At 44.6% G+C, this 15,138-nt stretch overlaps 1 protein-coding gene across 1 annotated transcript; it reads left to right on the forward strand.

Annotated features, from left to right (window-relative positions):
• The first annotated feature begins 310 nt into the window (after positions 1 to 310).
• Positions 311 to 14,799, forward strand: Tdrd6 (tudor domain containing 6). Its single transcript, XM_021259715.2, has 5 exons — positions 311 to 6,289; positions 7,890 to 8,017; positions 9,322 to 9,411; positions 13,319 to 13,382; positions 14,208 to 14,799. Exons 1-5 carry the CDS (start codon positions 526 to 528, stop codon positions 14,240 to 14,242), a joined length of 6,081 nt encoding a protein of 2,026 aa, XP_021115374.2. The 5' UTR covers positions 311 to 525; the 3' UTR covers positions 14,243 to 14,799.
• Positions 14,800 to 15,138: the final 339 nt, after the last annotated feature.

The following is a 15,138-nucleotide window of genomic DNA, read 5'->3' on the forward strand; positions in this document are numbered from 1 at the left end:
TATCCTGGGGAGAGGGAGGTGTGGGGAGAAGTCCAGGCACCTGAGGCCGCAGACACTGCGGGCCTGAAGACCTCCTCTGGCCAGGCCACGTGGTGCTGCCTCAGAACACAACAGGAACAACCTTCCAAAGTGTGTTGCAGGGCCGAAAGCCTGCGAGGAGGGAATATTCGCCAAGTCCCCTCCCTCCATAGAGTACCCTCGGGTTGAAGCAGGGAGACCACAGAGGGTTAGCCGCCTGCTGGAGCCACCCGAGCCGCGTTCCCTGCGCGCATGCGCCCTGCCACCCGGCCGTTCGCTGCCTAACGTCCAGCACGCGCCCTTGTAGACACAAGCAGTCAAGGTCTCCGACAGACACAGCAGCAGTGATTTTGAACCCGGTCCTCATCGCGGAGCCCAGGCAGGTTGTGCCCCTCGCGGGCTCCTACGCGTCCCTCCAGGCTCCGTCTCTTCTAGATCAGCTGGTCCCACCGGTCCCCACAGCCCGGCCCGTTGAGGCCCCTGCCCCTGCCCACCGCGCTGGTCATCATGAGCTGGGTGCCGCCGCCCGGGGCCTGGCTGGCACTGCGGGTGTGCTCGGTGGACTCGCGCCCGGACGCGGTGCCGGTGGTGCTGCGGGCGCTGCCCAGCGTCCCCGAAGCGGGAGGCGAGGCGCTGTGCTGCGTGCTGGCCGGCCTGGTGCCTGCGGGCTGCGGCTCAGGGGAGCTGCCGCGCTGGAGGCCAGACGCCGTGCGCTTCCTGAGCGCTCTGCGGGGCCGCGACCTGCGCGGGCAGGTGGCAGAGGTGCTGCCCTCGCCGCGGCTCCTGGTGCTGCTGAACGTGCCCACCATGGCGCGCCGCATGCAGGACCTAGGCCTGGCGAGCCGAGTACCCGAAGGCCTCTTCCGCTCTCTGCTGGAGAGCTATCTGCTGAGCCACGCGCCCGAGCCGCTGGGCGCCGATTACTTCTACCCGCAGCTGCAGAGCGGCGTCACGGAGCCCGTGGTGGTCACTCACGTGTGCTATCCGCTGCGCGTGCACTGCCAGCTCCGGGAGCTGGCTCAGGAGATTCGCCTGCTGTCGGACAGCATGGCGCAGGCCTACAGTGGCGCCCCAGGGACGGCTGACCACGCCTGGCCGGGAGCCCTTGACGATAGCCCAGACGACAGCTCGGACGAGAGTCCCGACAAGCCGGGTGCGCCGTGCGCGGCCTGCGGGCCCGATGGGCGATGGCACCGCGCGCTGCTGCTGGCCACACCGCAGACGCGGCGCGGCGCGCAGGTACTGCTTGTGGATCTGGGGCGTCAGGAGCTAGCAAGCCGCGCCCGCCTGCGCCCCCTGCTGCCTGAGTACTTCCGCATGCCCGTGGTCACCTACCCGTGCGCCCTCCTCGGGCTCTGGGACGGTGGCCGCGGCTGGTCCCGCGCGCAGGTCCGCAAACTGCGTGCGCTGCTGCTGGGCCGCGCGCTGAATGCCAAGATTGAGTTCTACTGCGCCTTCGAGCACGTGTACTATGTTACCCTGTACGGCCACGACGGCATCAACCTCAACCGCTTGTTCGGGACGCAGACGTGCTGCTTGGCGGAAAAGTTCCTCCAGAGCTCAGGAGGGGAAGAGGAGGAAGAGGAGGGAGAAGAGGTGGATGGAGAGGAGGAGGAGGAGGACCCAGGAGGGCAGGCTGGGGACACAGATGCCGCCCTCACGGGCTTAAGGTCCATCAGGCTGAAGCCCAGCGCCTTCTACGACGCCCAGGTGGAGTTTGTCGCCAGCCCCTCCGAGTTCTGGATCCGCCTGAAGAAACACCACGGCCCCTTCAGCAGGCTGGCGAGGAGGATGTGCAGTTTCTACTCCTTGGCCAGCAAGCGAGAGGGCGTCATCCTGAAACCGGAACGGGAAGATCTCTGCTGCGTCAAATGGAAAGATAATGGCTATTACCGGGCCATCGTCACCAAACTGGGTGACAGGAGTGTGGAGGTCTTCCTGGCCGACCGCGGCAACACAGAGCAAGTGGACTGGGGTGATCTAAGGATGCTGCTCCCCCAGTTCAGGCGGCTGCCTGCGCTGGCCCTGAGGTGCACCCTTGCCGATGTGTGGCCTTTGGGGACAGCCTGGAGCCAGGAGGCAGTCTCCTTCTTCAAAAGGACTGTACTCCACAAAGAGTTGGTCATCCACACCCTCGATAAGCGGGCGCAGCAGTATGTCATAGAGATACTGGATGAGTCAAGAACCGGGGAGGAGAACATTGGGAAGGTGATTGCTCAAGCCGGCTATGCCAAGTATCAGGAGTTTGAACCCACAGAAGGCATGGCAGCCCATGCCCACTCACTGGGGCACAGTTCAAACCATTTCATTGCTGAGAATGACAAAGTATCTTCTGCTATGAAAGTAGAAGAACAGATATCGGAGAGAGATAAAGCTCAATCTGTTTCAGAAGCTTTGGTTCACACAGCTATTGTTACAAATATTTCAACTGGAGGAGTTGGGCAGGAAAAAGAGAATGTAGCATCTGTTTTTTCTTCTCTTACACCACTGGATTTCTTGACAATGAAGCCGGGCTCCTCTTCTAAAGAGCTAGAGGTTGGAAGCACAGTAAAGGTCAAAGTGTTTCATGTTGAAAACCCTGGTGATTTCTGGTGTCAGCTGGCCAGGAACCCACAAGAATTTAGAGCCCTAATGTGTGACATTGAGGACTACTGCAAAACCACAGCAGCCCCTTATCAGGGGGCCTCCCCTGCTTGTTTGGCAAAGCGGGCAGCCAGTGGAAAGTGGTCCAGAGCCCTGGTGACAGGCGCACTGTCCTCGGAGCGAGTCAGAGTACACTTTGTAGATTATGGAGACACAGGTGTGGTCTCCGTGAAGGACATTTATTCAGCTAGTGATGAGTTTCTCAAGGTTACAGCTCTGGCTTTCAGGTGCAGTCTTTATAACTTAATTCAACCAACTGGTGAAAATCCTTTTGTTTGGGACGAAAAGGCAACACAAGTGTTTACTGAGTTTGTACATAATGCAGTGCAAAACTGTCTAGAATTAAATTGCATGATATGTGCCGTGGTCTCGGTACACAATGAACAGTTTAACGTTGTGGATTTACTGACACCTTTTCAGAGCGCATGCCATGTGTTGGTGGAAAAGAGACTGGCAAGACCAGTAAAACCTCAGAAACCTCTGGAGTCTTCTGTTCAGCTGCATTCCTACTACTACTCTGCACATGACATAAAAATTGGAAGTGAAGAATCGGTGTATATAACGCATGTTGATGACCCTTGCACATTTTATTGCCAGCTGGCAAAAAATGTGGATATTTTAAAACACTTGTCATGTCATATATCACAATTAATTAAAGTTTTACCCAGTGTACAAACATCGCCCTTGACTCCTGGAAGCTTGTGCCTTGCCAAATATACGGACGGCAACTGGTACCGTGGACTAGTCATTGAACAAGAGCCTACTAAAGTCTTCTTTGTTGATTTTGGGAATGTTTATGTGACAAGTGATAATCTGCTTCCGATACCTCATGATGCATATGAGGTTTTACTTTTGCCTATGCAGGCTGTGAAATGTTCATTATCTGATATTCCTGATCAAATGCCGGAAGAAGCTACAACATGGTTTCAGGAGACTGTTTTAGATAAGTCAATGAAGGCCTTGGTCGTAGCAAAAGATCCAAATGGAAGACTGATTATAGAGCTATATGATGACTGTAGTCAAATCAATGCTAATATTAATGAGAAGTTAGGGTTACTTGATTACAAAACTACAAGAGGCAAAGAGAAAGAAAGTGAAACATTCCTGTCCACAACTGAAACTCTCAAAGAAAATAATGAAAATGTGCAGTTTTCACCTATGGAGCATTTAAGTAAATCAGCAGAGAACCAATCACACACTTTAGAGATTTTGGGAGAATCATTCAAGCCTAAGATCGGCTCACCAGGGAATAAGCTCAAACATTTACAAAATTCAACAGTGACTAACTCTGTCGCTCACCATCAGGGCTCTATGGAAAACAAAAATAATCAAGTGTTTTTACCTACAAGAGAAAAGAAAGAAGACATTTTTGATGACCCACCTTTGAAAGCCACAAAACTGGAAGCCACCCTTGCAGCAAAAATAGGAGATTCACATAATGAAGATCTGCCTCTAAAATTCTATGCTTTCCCACAGAAGACTTTAAGGCCTGGCTTTAAAACAACTGTGTATGTTTCACATATTAATGACCTTTCTGACTTTTATGTTCAGCTAACAGAAGATGAAGCTGAAATTAACCATCTTTCAGAGAAATTAAATGATGTGAAAACAAGACCCCAGCACTATGCAGGTCCTTTGCAAAAGGGAGACGTAATATGTGCCATTTTCTCAGAAGATAGTTTATGGTATCGTGCTGTGGTCAAGGAGCAACAACCCGGCAGTCTTCTCTCTGTGCAGTTTATTGATTATGGTAACGTTGATGTGATCCACACTGACAACATCGGTAGGCTTGACCTCGTGAATGCACGGGTACCACAACTGTGCATTCATTGCTCTCTAAGGGGACTTTGGGTTCCAGACATTGTCAAATGCAAGGAAGTGATGCATTACTTCTCCCAAAGGACAGACGAGGCTCAGATAAGATGTGAATTTGTTAAATTTCAAGAGAAATGGGAAGTTATTCTTGCTGATGAACACGGGATCATAGCAGAAGATATGATTAGCAGATACACTTTCAGAAGAGAACCTCAAATATGTCCTTCTACCCAAATAATTAAAGGTGACTATGCCAAGTCTGCTAACAAATCAGATATTGACACTACAGTGTTGCTTAATTGGCACAAACCCCAAATGAAGACGGTAAGAGCTTATGCCATGGTAGTAGATGGGCCTGAGTATTTCTGGTGTCAGTTTGCTGATACAGAGAAACTTGAGTATTTAGAAGTTGGAGTACAAACTGCTACAAAGCAGACAATACATTGGAGAGATAGTGTCCGATGTCCTCACGTTGGAGAGCCTTGTCTGGTAAAATATAGAGAAGATGGACATTATTATAGAGCACTCATCACTAATATTCATGAAGATCATCTTTTATCTGTCAGGCTAATAGACTTTGGGAATGTTGAAGACTGTGTGGACCCAAAAACAGTCTTGAATATTCCACCTGAGCTCTTATCCATTCCCATGCAAGCCTTTCCGTGTTGCCTCTCAGGATTTAATATTTCAGAAGGTTCCTGTCCTCAACAGGGAAATGATTACTTTTATGAAATAGTAACAGAAGATGTGTTGGAAATAACAATATTAGAAATCAAAAGGGATGTTTGTGATGTCCCTTTAGCAATTGTTGACTTGAGAAGCAAAGGTGAAAGTATTAATGAGAAAATGAAGAAATACTCGAAGATTAGCACTGCTAAGATGTTTCTGCCTTATGAGAAAGATGGGTCAGAGATCAAGGGAGGCTTTGGGCACCCTCAACCTGATGTTGGATTTAAGAAACCAAGTTATAAAGTTGTCCAAGATAAAGCCTTGTGTGTGGAAAGACAAGCAGAAGAGCACTCTGAAAGGATTCCAAAATATTTAAACATTGTGGAAACCAAACCAAGTAGATTCTGTGACCCTGGAACTGATAACATTTTTGAGGCGTTTGAAAACCCTTATGAAGGTGGAACTGGTTCTGTCCTAGAAAGTACCAAAGAGTGCTATTTGGGTGACCAGGCAGTGTTTGATGATGCATTCCTGATTACAGAATTTAGCACATTATTGCCACATGCTGGTGAAATGGCAGAGAGCTTAGAACTGAATTCCTTTGAGGTTCCACTTTCCCCTGATGAAGACTTGAAAGAATTCTTAGAAGTAGAATCCCTTCAGTTACAACATTCTCCAGTCAGGGAAGAACACAAGGAGGATCTAAGCCTGGAGCCACCAATGACGCCTCTCTCTGGAGGCCGTGACACCAAAGCCACCCTGGGGCCATTTCCACTCCGGCTTCCCCACAGCTGTGAGTCTGAGACACATCCAGTGGTGGAACTTCCTGCAGCCCCACTGTCTCCTGAGGATATCGTGGGTCCCTCACCTGTGCTGGTTGATGAGAAAGCCCAAAAGTCTGAGTGTACTGAGGGCGCAAGAGAGGCAGGTTGTGGGGACCCTGTTGATAACCACCTCAGGGTGCCACTGCATCTCCATGGGGAGACCTGTGACCCTGCAGTACATACAGAAATGAGTCTGTTTGAAGAAAAACTCCAAGAATATAAAAACAGGGATGCCATTTCATCCTTGATACCTTCGCTCCCTGAAGAAGAGCTCAGAGATGGAAGGAAACAAAATCATGCTTCACCAGACAATGGCTTAGGTATGTGAGTTTGCTTTCTTACACTTACAAGTTTAACTTAGTGTCTTTCAGAAGATCTTCTTTATTTTAAAGAAAAGGGAGTAATTATTATACACATTTCTTAAATGAGTTTTTTTGAAAGAAAGATTAATTGCAGAAAGGTAAATCATTATATTTAGATTTTTATTAAGGGCATTTAATTAATTAATTAATTAGTTAGTTATTAATTATGGGGGCTCACTAAGTTGCCCAAGCTGCCTTCCAACTTTTAATCCTCCTGCCTCAGCCACCTGTGTAGCTCAGATTACAGGAGGGCACCACCATGCCCGGCTTTTATGAAGGGCATTTTAAACATGGGAACAACTAGCTGTGAAATTAATGTAAATTAAGATAATACTAGATGAAGTACTGAAATATTAACTGTGTCCAAAAATTAAATGCTTTAAATCAACGTCTTCAAAAGGCAAGCACATTTCAAGTGTAAGGACATCAGCCTTAAAAGCAAGGCAGTGTACGGGTTGGTGAATTATTCTTTTGGCCAACCACTCCTGTGCCATACATTTCCAATAGGGATCCTTTTAGTTTTTCAGACTTAGCTTATCATACTTTTATTTTGCAGTTCATTTCTAAGTCCTTTAATAAAAAAAAAATAGATTCAGGGAGGCCATATTAACGAGCACAAGTTAACAGAAGTAAAGCTTGAAGAACATTTATCATATTAACTTTCTGATAAATTATTTGTTATTTTCTTTGCTACTTACAAAGATTTTAAAACTAAGTAGCTAACTTTTAGCTTTTTAAATGTTATTCTTTTTGAATATCAACTTTTATATTATTAAATTTGAATAATTATACAAAACAGAAAAGAAATAATGGAATGAGAATGAAAATCATACTCTTACCTTGGAGAAATGACCACTGTTAGCACCCAGCACATGATCTTCTTGTAGTCTTTTACCTTCTTTGTGTACATCTCTCTTCACACAGTTTATTTTATTTTATTTTATTATGGTACCAGGAATCGAACTCAGGACCTTGCACTTGTCAGGCAGGCATGGCGCCACTGAGCTAAATCCCTGGTCCTGTACACAGTTTAAAAGCTAAATGCAGATCATACAACCCTACAGTGTGTCCTGTGTTTTGGTCCCTTAAAATGACTTTAGAATATTTTAACTGCATATATACCATCCTGCGGGGGCATTGTCATTTCTGTAACTATCACCTTGCAGTAGCTATCTATTCCTCATTGTCACAGTTTAATCATAGCAAGTATTGGCTTTGTGACACCACTATTCACTCACAACATGATGCCTGCCTGCTGTAGGAATGGCTGTTGGCTGTCGTGACTATGGACGGCATCATTGGTAACAAAAGTATCAGATTTTAGCAGTGACTTTCAATGTGTATGCTGCATCTATGTGGTTAAAGAAAAGCAAAAGATTATAAGGGAAGGGAACACTGGAAAGATTTAAAATAAAACTGAGGAAAAGAAAGAATATATTACTACCAATATAGTAATAACATGATATTGATTACATAGGAATAGTAAGTACAGATTAGGAAAATACTCTGCTTGTGTATCACACAAAGTGTGCATTGAGTCTTCCTCTATTCCATCTAGCTTCTCAACAGCAGAATACTTACACTCTGGAAGGATTTACTGTTGGATCCAAATGTGTCGTGTGGTCAAGTCTAAGAAACACATGGTCTAAATGTGAGATTTTGGAAATAGCTGAACAAGGCACAAAGGTTAGTGAAATTTAAATGCTTTACCTCTAAATGTACTTGCAGACTTACAGAATTTTAGTTAACTTTTATCAGGCTACAGAATGCAATTAGTGGGTGCTTACCTGCTTGTTCCCCCTGGTAATTTGATGCAGTACAAACCTCACCTTAAACATTCATAGAGGAGAATCCTAGCTAGAAATGACCCTAGGTTCTTACCACCTCCAATCACGTAATCACCCTGTTCCACCCCTGGCACTTCTTACCTCTTATTTGCAGCAGTTTATATCTAACGCCTCTACTCCAGTGGAGCCTCTCCTTTCACAGCTGCGTTACTCTAGTAACCTTCTACTTGACTTACTTATTCTAGTTTGCCTTCAATGGATTGTCCACACCACTAGTATGAAGATGGTCAAATGCAAATCTGAATCTGACTACATCATTTCTGGCTAAAACTTTTTAGGGCCTTTCAGTTCACTGTGTTTTTCCTGTTGTCTGCAAACCACCTGTATCTGAACCACTTGGTATGTGTTTTAATTGTAGATTCCTGAGCATTGGGCTGGCCTGCTGTTTCAGGATTTCTGGGGGCAGGGTTCCAGAATGTACATTCTTATGTCATTAAAATTGGAGAACCAGTGGTCTAGAATAAAGGCAAGCTCATTAGCATGGCAGAAGAGATCCCGGAGGGCTGAGAGTCTTTTACCTTCTCCAGTCCTAACTCTTACTTCTTTATATTTTGCACTTTGCATTAGATAGATACACAACTGCTTAACTTCTCCTGTATATAGAACCATTCTGCTTGCTGCTTTGTGTATTTAGTGGCACAATTCTATTTACCTGTGTTGTATACCATTCCCAAAATGGTTAATTCCCACTTACCATTAAAGATTCACTTTAGCCAATATCTCTCTTAGGAAGAATTCACTGATGTCATTTTCTAAGTTTCCCTATATCTTCAAACACCCCCTACCCTTAAAAGGGCTTTATACTGCTATCATTTTCCTGCATATAAGCATATAGGAGCAGGCCTGCTGCTGTAGACATCTGTGCATCCTACATTTATTGTGTCTATCTGTTCATAGCTGTTTTCTCCACAAGATTTTGATCACTTGAGGCCTGAATTTCCTTCCTCTTTGATCTCCAGGCATAAATACTCAATATATGTTTTTTGAACTGAAGTAGCATTGAGTTTGGAACATAAGATTAAAGTTTAATACAGCACAATCATTCTCTTTGTCTTATGAAGTGTTTCCTTTTAAGGATTGCTGTGGTACACACATCATTTAGTTTCGGGAACTTGCCAGGCTTTACTATATTTTCTGTTGTAGGTTCTGAACCTTTCGAATGGCACGGAGGAGCTGGTGAACCCCAAGGATGTCTGGAACGGCATTCCCAAGTTGGAAAAGAGTCCATCAGAGGTGTGGAATTCTGTGAGCGTTCATTAGTGAGAACACCATAACAACTGTTTCCAAAGCCCTTGAGTTAGGAACAATGATGAAAAAATACTACAACAATGACAGTTAAAAACAGCCACAACAAAAATCAGTGTTTCTGGCCATTATGCCATGTATCACAAACTAATTCAGGCAAACTAGTTATTAATGTTTTATTCCTTGTTTTTCGCTTTGAGGTTAAAGAATGGAAATTATTTGGTGTTCATGACCCTCATAAAATATAAGGTTTGCCAGGGATTTAGCTCAGTGGTTCCCCCGCTTGCCTTGCAAGCTCAAGGACCCGAGTTTGATCCCCGGTACCAAAAAAAAAAAAAAATATATATATATATATGGCTGATGCACACAATCTGGGAGATGTAGCAGAATTAAAAATGAGAAGGCGATAGTCACCTCTGATATGCCCTTTAAAAGACAGACAGGTTGGGCTGGGGATTTAGCTCAGTGGCACTGTGCCTGCCTCGCAAGCACAAGGTCCTTCCTGAGTTTGATCCCCAGTACCAAAAAAAAAAAAAGCCAGGTCAATTAGCTTGGTTTTCTTCCATAATTTTCCTTTACATTGAAGTATTTCATCTAAATATTTTGGACACAATTGATGTTACAGTCCATGTAGTTTTATATTCTGTTCTTTGCCTAAGACTACATGGTAGGCATTTTCCTTTGCCATTGGGATGTTTCTGGACATTTCAGTTTATCCTGTTTCGGGTTTGTTGAACTTGAAGTTCTTACTTTGACAATCTTTGTCTAGTAGTTCCTGACTAAGTCACTTTCCTCATTACTGGGACAAAATTCTCAACACCTGAAATTTATTTATTTATTTATTTATTTATTTATTTTGGTACTGGGGCTCGAACTCAGGACCTTGTGCTTGCAAGGCAGGCTTAGTGCTGCTGAGCTAAATGCCCAGCCCTAGACACCTGCAATTTATTTTATTTTATTTATTTATTTTTTTGGTATCGGGGATCGAACTCGGGTCCTTTCGCTTGCAAGGCAGGCAGTGGAACCACTGAGCTAAATCCCTGGCCAACACCTGCAATTTAAAGAAGTGGTTGGTTTTGGCTCACATCTCTAGTCCACAGTTGGCTGGCTCCAAGAAAGGAAGGCCTTGTGGAAGGGCTGGGCGGAGGAAAAGCTGCTTACAGGGCCAGGGATTTAGCTCAGTGGTTCTGCCACCTGTCTCAAAGCTCAAGGTCCCAAGTTTGATCCCCAGTACACACACAAAAACGCTGCTCACATCATTGCAGCCTGGAAACAGAGAGAAAAGGGCTCCCGGGAGGGAGATAAACCTTTCCAGGTTGCACCCCAGACTCTCATTCTTCCAACCAAACCCCACCTCCTAAGAGCACCTGCAGCTACAGCACCCCATCATCCTGTCACCTTTCAAAAGCCCCACCTGTGAGCGCACGAGGTGCTGGGAGGACACATCCAGACAGAAACCATCAAGTTCCAAAATCTCCAGACTTGCACCTTGAGTTGTCTTTTCCTAGGGAGATGCTCAGCTTTCCCTTGTTCTTTGTGTGTGGAGCAAGCTTGGGATTATATCCTGAACATACTGAATCTTGGGTTGTAAGACTTGCATCTTGTTCACAGCTTCTGGAGAAGGCTGAAGCTGGTGTTTCCACAGGCCACTAACCCCACTCTGTTGCATCACAAGCTCTGTCCCCTTCTGGTTGACGGTCCCCATGTCAGTTTCAGGCTCAGGCCACGTGGGGATTGGTCTGGGACTCAGACTGTACTTACGGAGTCATCCAGAGTCAAAGGCTTTGGGGCTTCTTTGACCCTGTTCTGCCTAGCACAGCTATTCCAGACATATATGGCTTCCTAGAGGGGAAAAGGTTTACAGTTTTGGAGCTCTTTTCCTTCCTGAGCTTTCTTCCACACTTTCTGGCCCCTGGGCTTCTCTTTTATCTAGCGCCTAAAGGCCTCTACTATCCCCTGACCCCGGCCAGAGTATGTACCTGTGTGCCTTGCTGGTTTCCTTCTGTTTGGGCAGGCACTGTGTGACTGAGCTTGTGTCTGGAGCAAAGCGGATGACAGAAAAGAGAGAAAATAGGAATTCCCTCCCCGTCCTGTGCAGACAGCAGAAGCCCCACCCACCTGCTTCCTCTGGCCAGAGATGGATTCTCCCGGGACTTCAGGCCCTGCGCTGCCACTGCTGCCAGTGGGCAGAACCTGAGCTGCTGCCCTAGAAGACAAGAATGAAGAGGAACAACAAACTCACAACACAATAGAGGGCGTTCCCATCCACTTTCTATTTTCTAACCTGCAGAAACCCTCTGTCCTAACTTTTGAGTAATGATAGGGGATTCTATCACAGTGTTGCTGTCCACCCTGCTGAGCAGTTTCAACTTGGGATCAAAGCCAGAGGACAAAGTGGTGGAGGAGCAAGAGGAAGAGGAAAGAGGAGGAAGGAAGGAAGGGAGGAAGGAAGGAAGGAAGGAAGGAAAAGGAAGAGGAAGGAGAGAGGAAGAAGGAGAAAAAAAGATGAGGCAGAGGAAGGAAGAGAGAGAGGAGGGAAGAAGGAGAAAAGAGGAAGCAGGAGGAGAAGAGACTCACCCCTATTGTGAGCCATTGTGCATGTTTTTTCTTTAGCTGTCAAACTGCCTGCTCCTGTTTGCTTTCGAGAATTCTCAGGTGTCATTTTCAGTGATCTGTCCAGAACTTCAGGTATAAGCAGTGGGAAAGAGGGGCTCTTTAGTAAGCTGGCTCCATCTTGGCTACTATCAGAGGCCACACACAGTATTTGATGGCATTCATGGGCCACCAACCTCTATAAACGATTTCCTGTTACAGTTGGGGGTTTAGATTCCGATCCCTTGACAATGTGCACATTAAAAACCACTGAGTCTTGCTTCACCTCCTTGTGTTAATTCCGCTTTTGTTTACTTGCCAAAAATAACAGCTTGTTACACTTTTATTGAATCTCATTTACTAAAACTTTCTTTTACATCCCAATAACCTCTATCCATTAATTTTGAAAACGCTACAGCCAAATACACACACACACACACACACACACACATACACAGTGACACACACACAGAGAAGTCTTTAGTTGAATAAAATACCTTAGATCTGCCAAAAAGAAAAGAATAATTCAGGACTATTCAAAATAGACACAAACATATACATAAAATTACCTCTGTCTTTAAGCCAATTATCAGATACATAGAAACTATGAATAAAGCTTTCGTATATTTGATTTAGTTATTCATGGGATTTAAATGATCCTTTCCTCAAAAATTGAGGGAGCTCTTCTCTGAGTATATCCATCTACAAATGAGCTAGTTTTTCTTAAAAGTGAATACTATGAAGTATTAAATTATGCACAAGTCCTTATGGTCTGAGTGTCTTTCTGATTATATTTTTTTAAGAGTTTTAAAATCTGAAAATGTTTCATTCATTAGGTTCCCTGTCACACCAAGCATGCACACCACGCTGTGAGTTAGGGGGAGGAAGGTGGGAGGAGTCTGTTGCTCCAGGGTAAGCCTTGGATGAATCACCCGGCTCCCCTGGGACAGGGTATTTGTCTGTTCTTGGACAGGGATGTCCCTCTTTCCCCCACCCAACACCCAGCTCCAAGGAGAAGTGAAGATGTGAAGAATAGAAAATACACTCAATGGGCCGGGGATTTAGCTCAGTGGTTTCGCCGCCTGCTGCGCAAGCGCAAGGACCCGAGTTCGATCCCCGGTACCAAAAAAAAAAAGAAAATACACTCGGTGACTCTTCACTGTAAAACCACTGTCCAATTTCAATAGGAATACTTCTTGTAGTGTATCTTTTATCTGGCTTACCTATGGTCACCTCTCTGATTTAAACTACTCTGTACTTGTAATTTTTAAAACAGCAGTAATCTAAAGATTCTTTTTATTAGGCTTCATTCCAGACATTTGGAAAAGATCTTTACCTCCTGTCGTTGGATGACACTACATCTAAAGGTAACTTGTGTTTTCAAATCACAACTCTCATCAACTCGGACTTCTAAGCCTTAATGATACCATTACCCTGAATCTCTAAAAAAATGGTTTGTCAGTTTCTTTGGATGCTAGTAGTATGAAAAAGGAAGAAAGGAAAGAAGGAAGGAAGGAAGGAAGGAAATTGAAAATTTTGGGTAAAATGTTTAAATGTGTTTACAGGGATAAGTAAGAGGATGAGTTCTTGAAATGTCAGAGGAAATTTGTTGGGTGGTTGAATTAATCTTGAAACTTAAACTGCGAGTCTGGTCAATTTGTGTTTTAAAGGACCTTAAATGATTTTTTCTCAGGATTAGTTTCTATCCAAGTGATGATCTCTTTATGTTACTCTTCTGAAATTTCTGTGTGTGTGTTTAGTTGACTGCATAGTAAGATTCAAGTTTCTGAGTGCTCAGAGTTAAGCAACTGATCCTCAGACCCAGAACACTGCCTCTCACAGCTAAACCACATTCAGCACGAAGTCAGCTCTCAGCGGCTTTGGCATTATGGGAAAAGCACACACCCGGCAAAAAGAACAAAGAACTATCGGTGATGAGCCCTGTTCACCTCACTCGAGCAAACCACAGCCAATTTCACAAACTTTTGAAAAAATTTTGATAATAGGCACAGTGTGAGAACCAAACTACAAAAGAAGTCATTATTGCTACTTCTTTACAGTAACTAGGATACCTACGTTTCCCTCTCCCTGTTTTTAGAGGACATTAAATTTGCCATGGTTGAGTCCCTGTAAATAATTTCATTGTCTTAAGGTTTCTTTCTCAGATGAAGATTTTTCTGTTCTTCTTTCAGAAGAGGGGTCTGGAGGTGAACCTCGGTTTTGCTGAGGACCGTACACCTGGGCAAGTGGTGTCTTGCCCAGACCAAGGCTGTCGGAGAAGGCTGCCAGAGCATCATCACAAGATGCTGTCACTTTTGAAGACTGATGTGTGTTAAAACAAAACAGGCCTGTAGTTGGCTGCAGAGTATATTTGTAGTATGATTGCTGTAGTTATGGATTCAGGATCTTTCCTCTACCTTTAATTATTCTTGTTTCTGATCAGCTGGGTTTACTTCGCTAAACAATTTGTTAACACATTACATTTCAAAAGGAAAACTTTTGCTGTCTTTTTCAATATAATGTTTATATTCAAAGAGAAAAATATAGGTTTGTGATAAGTCTGTTACATGACGCTGTTTAGAATGGCTTTGTTCGCAGTAATTTCTTTAGAATTTGTATTTGGATTTCGAAGTTTCACTTCGTCTTTCTAGTTAAACATTTATTATCATTCTGTTTGCTAATATGACACACGAATACAATAAAGTTTACCCTTAAAGCTGTGGTGGTCTCACTTCCTTCTGCCTGTACCTCCATCTCACTTCCTCTTTAACTGGGGTTTGGGAAAGCTTAGTAATATTAAATATTGGCCCTCCTGTATTAACTGATACTTTAAAGGCATCGTCCCATTTTAATCATTGACTCTTAGGCGAGTAAGAGAGAGTGTTATCCATATTTTATGGGTGAGAAAATTGAAGATTTTTAGAGAAGTTGAACGACTTGCCTAGGGTCAACTAGGGATGCTCAGAGCCTGAGCAATCTCAGACCCTCCAACATCAAAGCCCTTGTTTTAAAATACCGTCTTGTGGGCCAGGGATTTAGCTCAGTGGTTCTGCCTCCTGCCTTGAAAGCACAAGGTCCAGAGTTCGATCCCTGGTACCAAAAAACAACAAAAAAACCCCGATC

This window comes from Heterocephalus glaber, unplaced genomic scaffold (genome assembly GCF_053883595.1).
Source record: "Heterocephalus glaber isolate CG9 unplaced genomic scaffold, H.glaber_assembly_v1.0 deba00001497, whole genome shotgun sequence".
NCBI lineage: Eukaryota > Metazoa > Chordata > Mammalia > Rodentia > Bathyergidae > Heterocephalus > Heterocephalus glaber.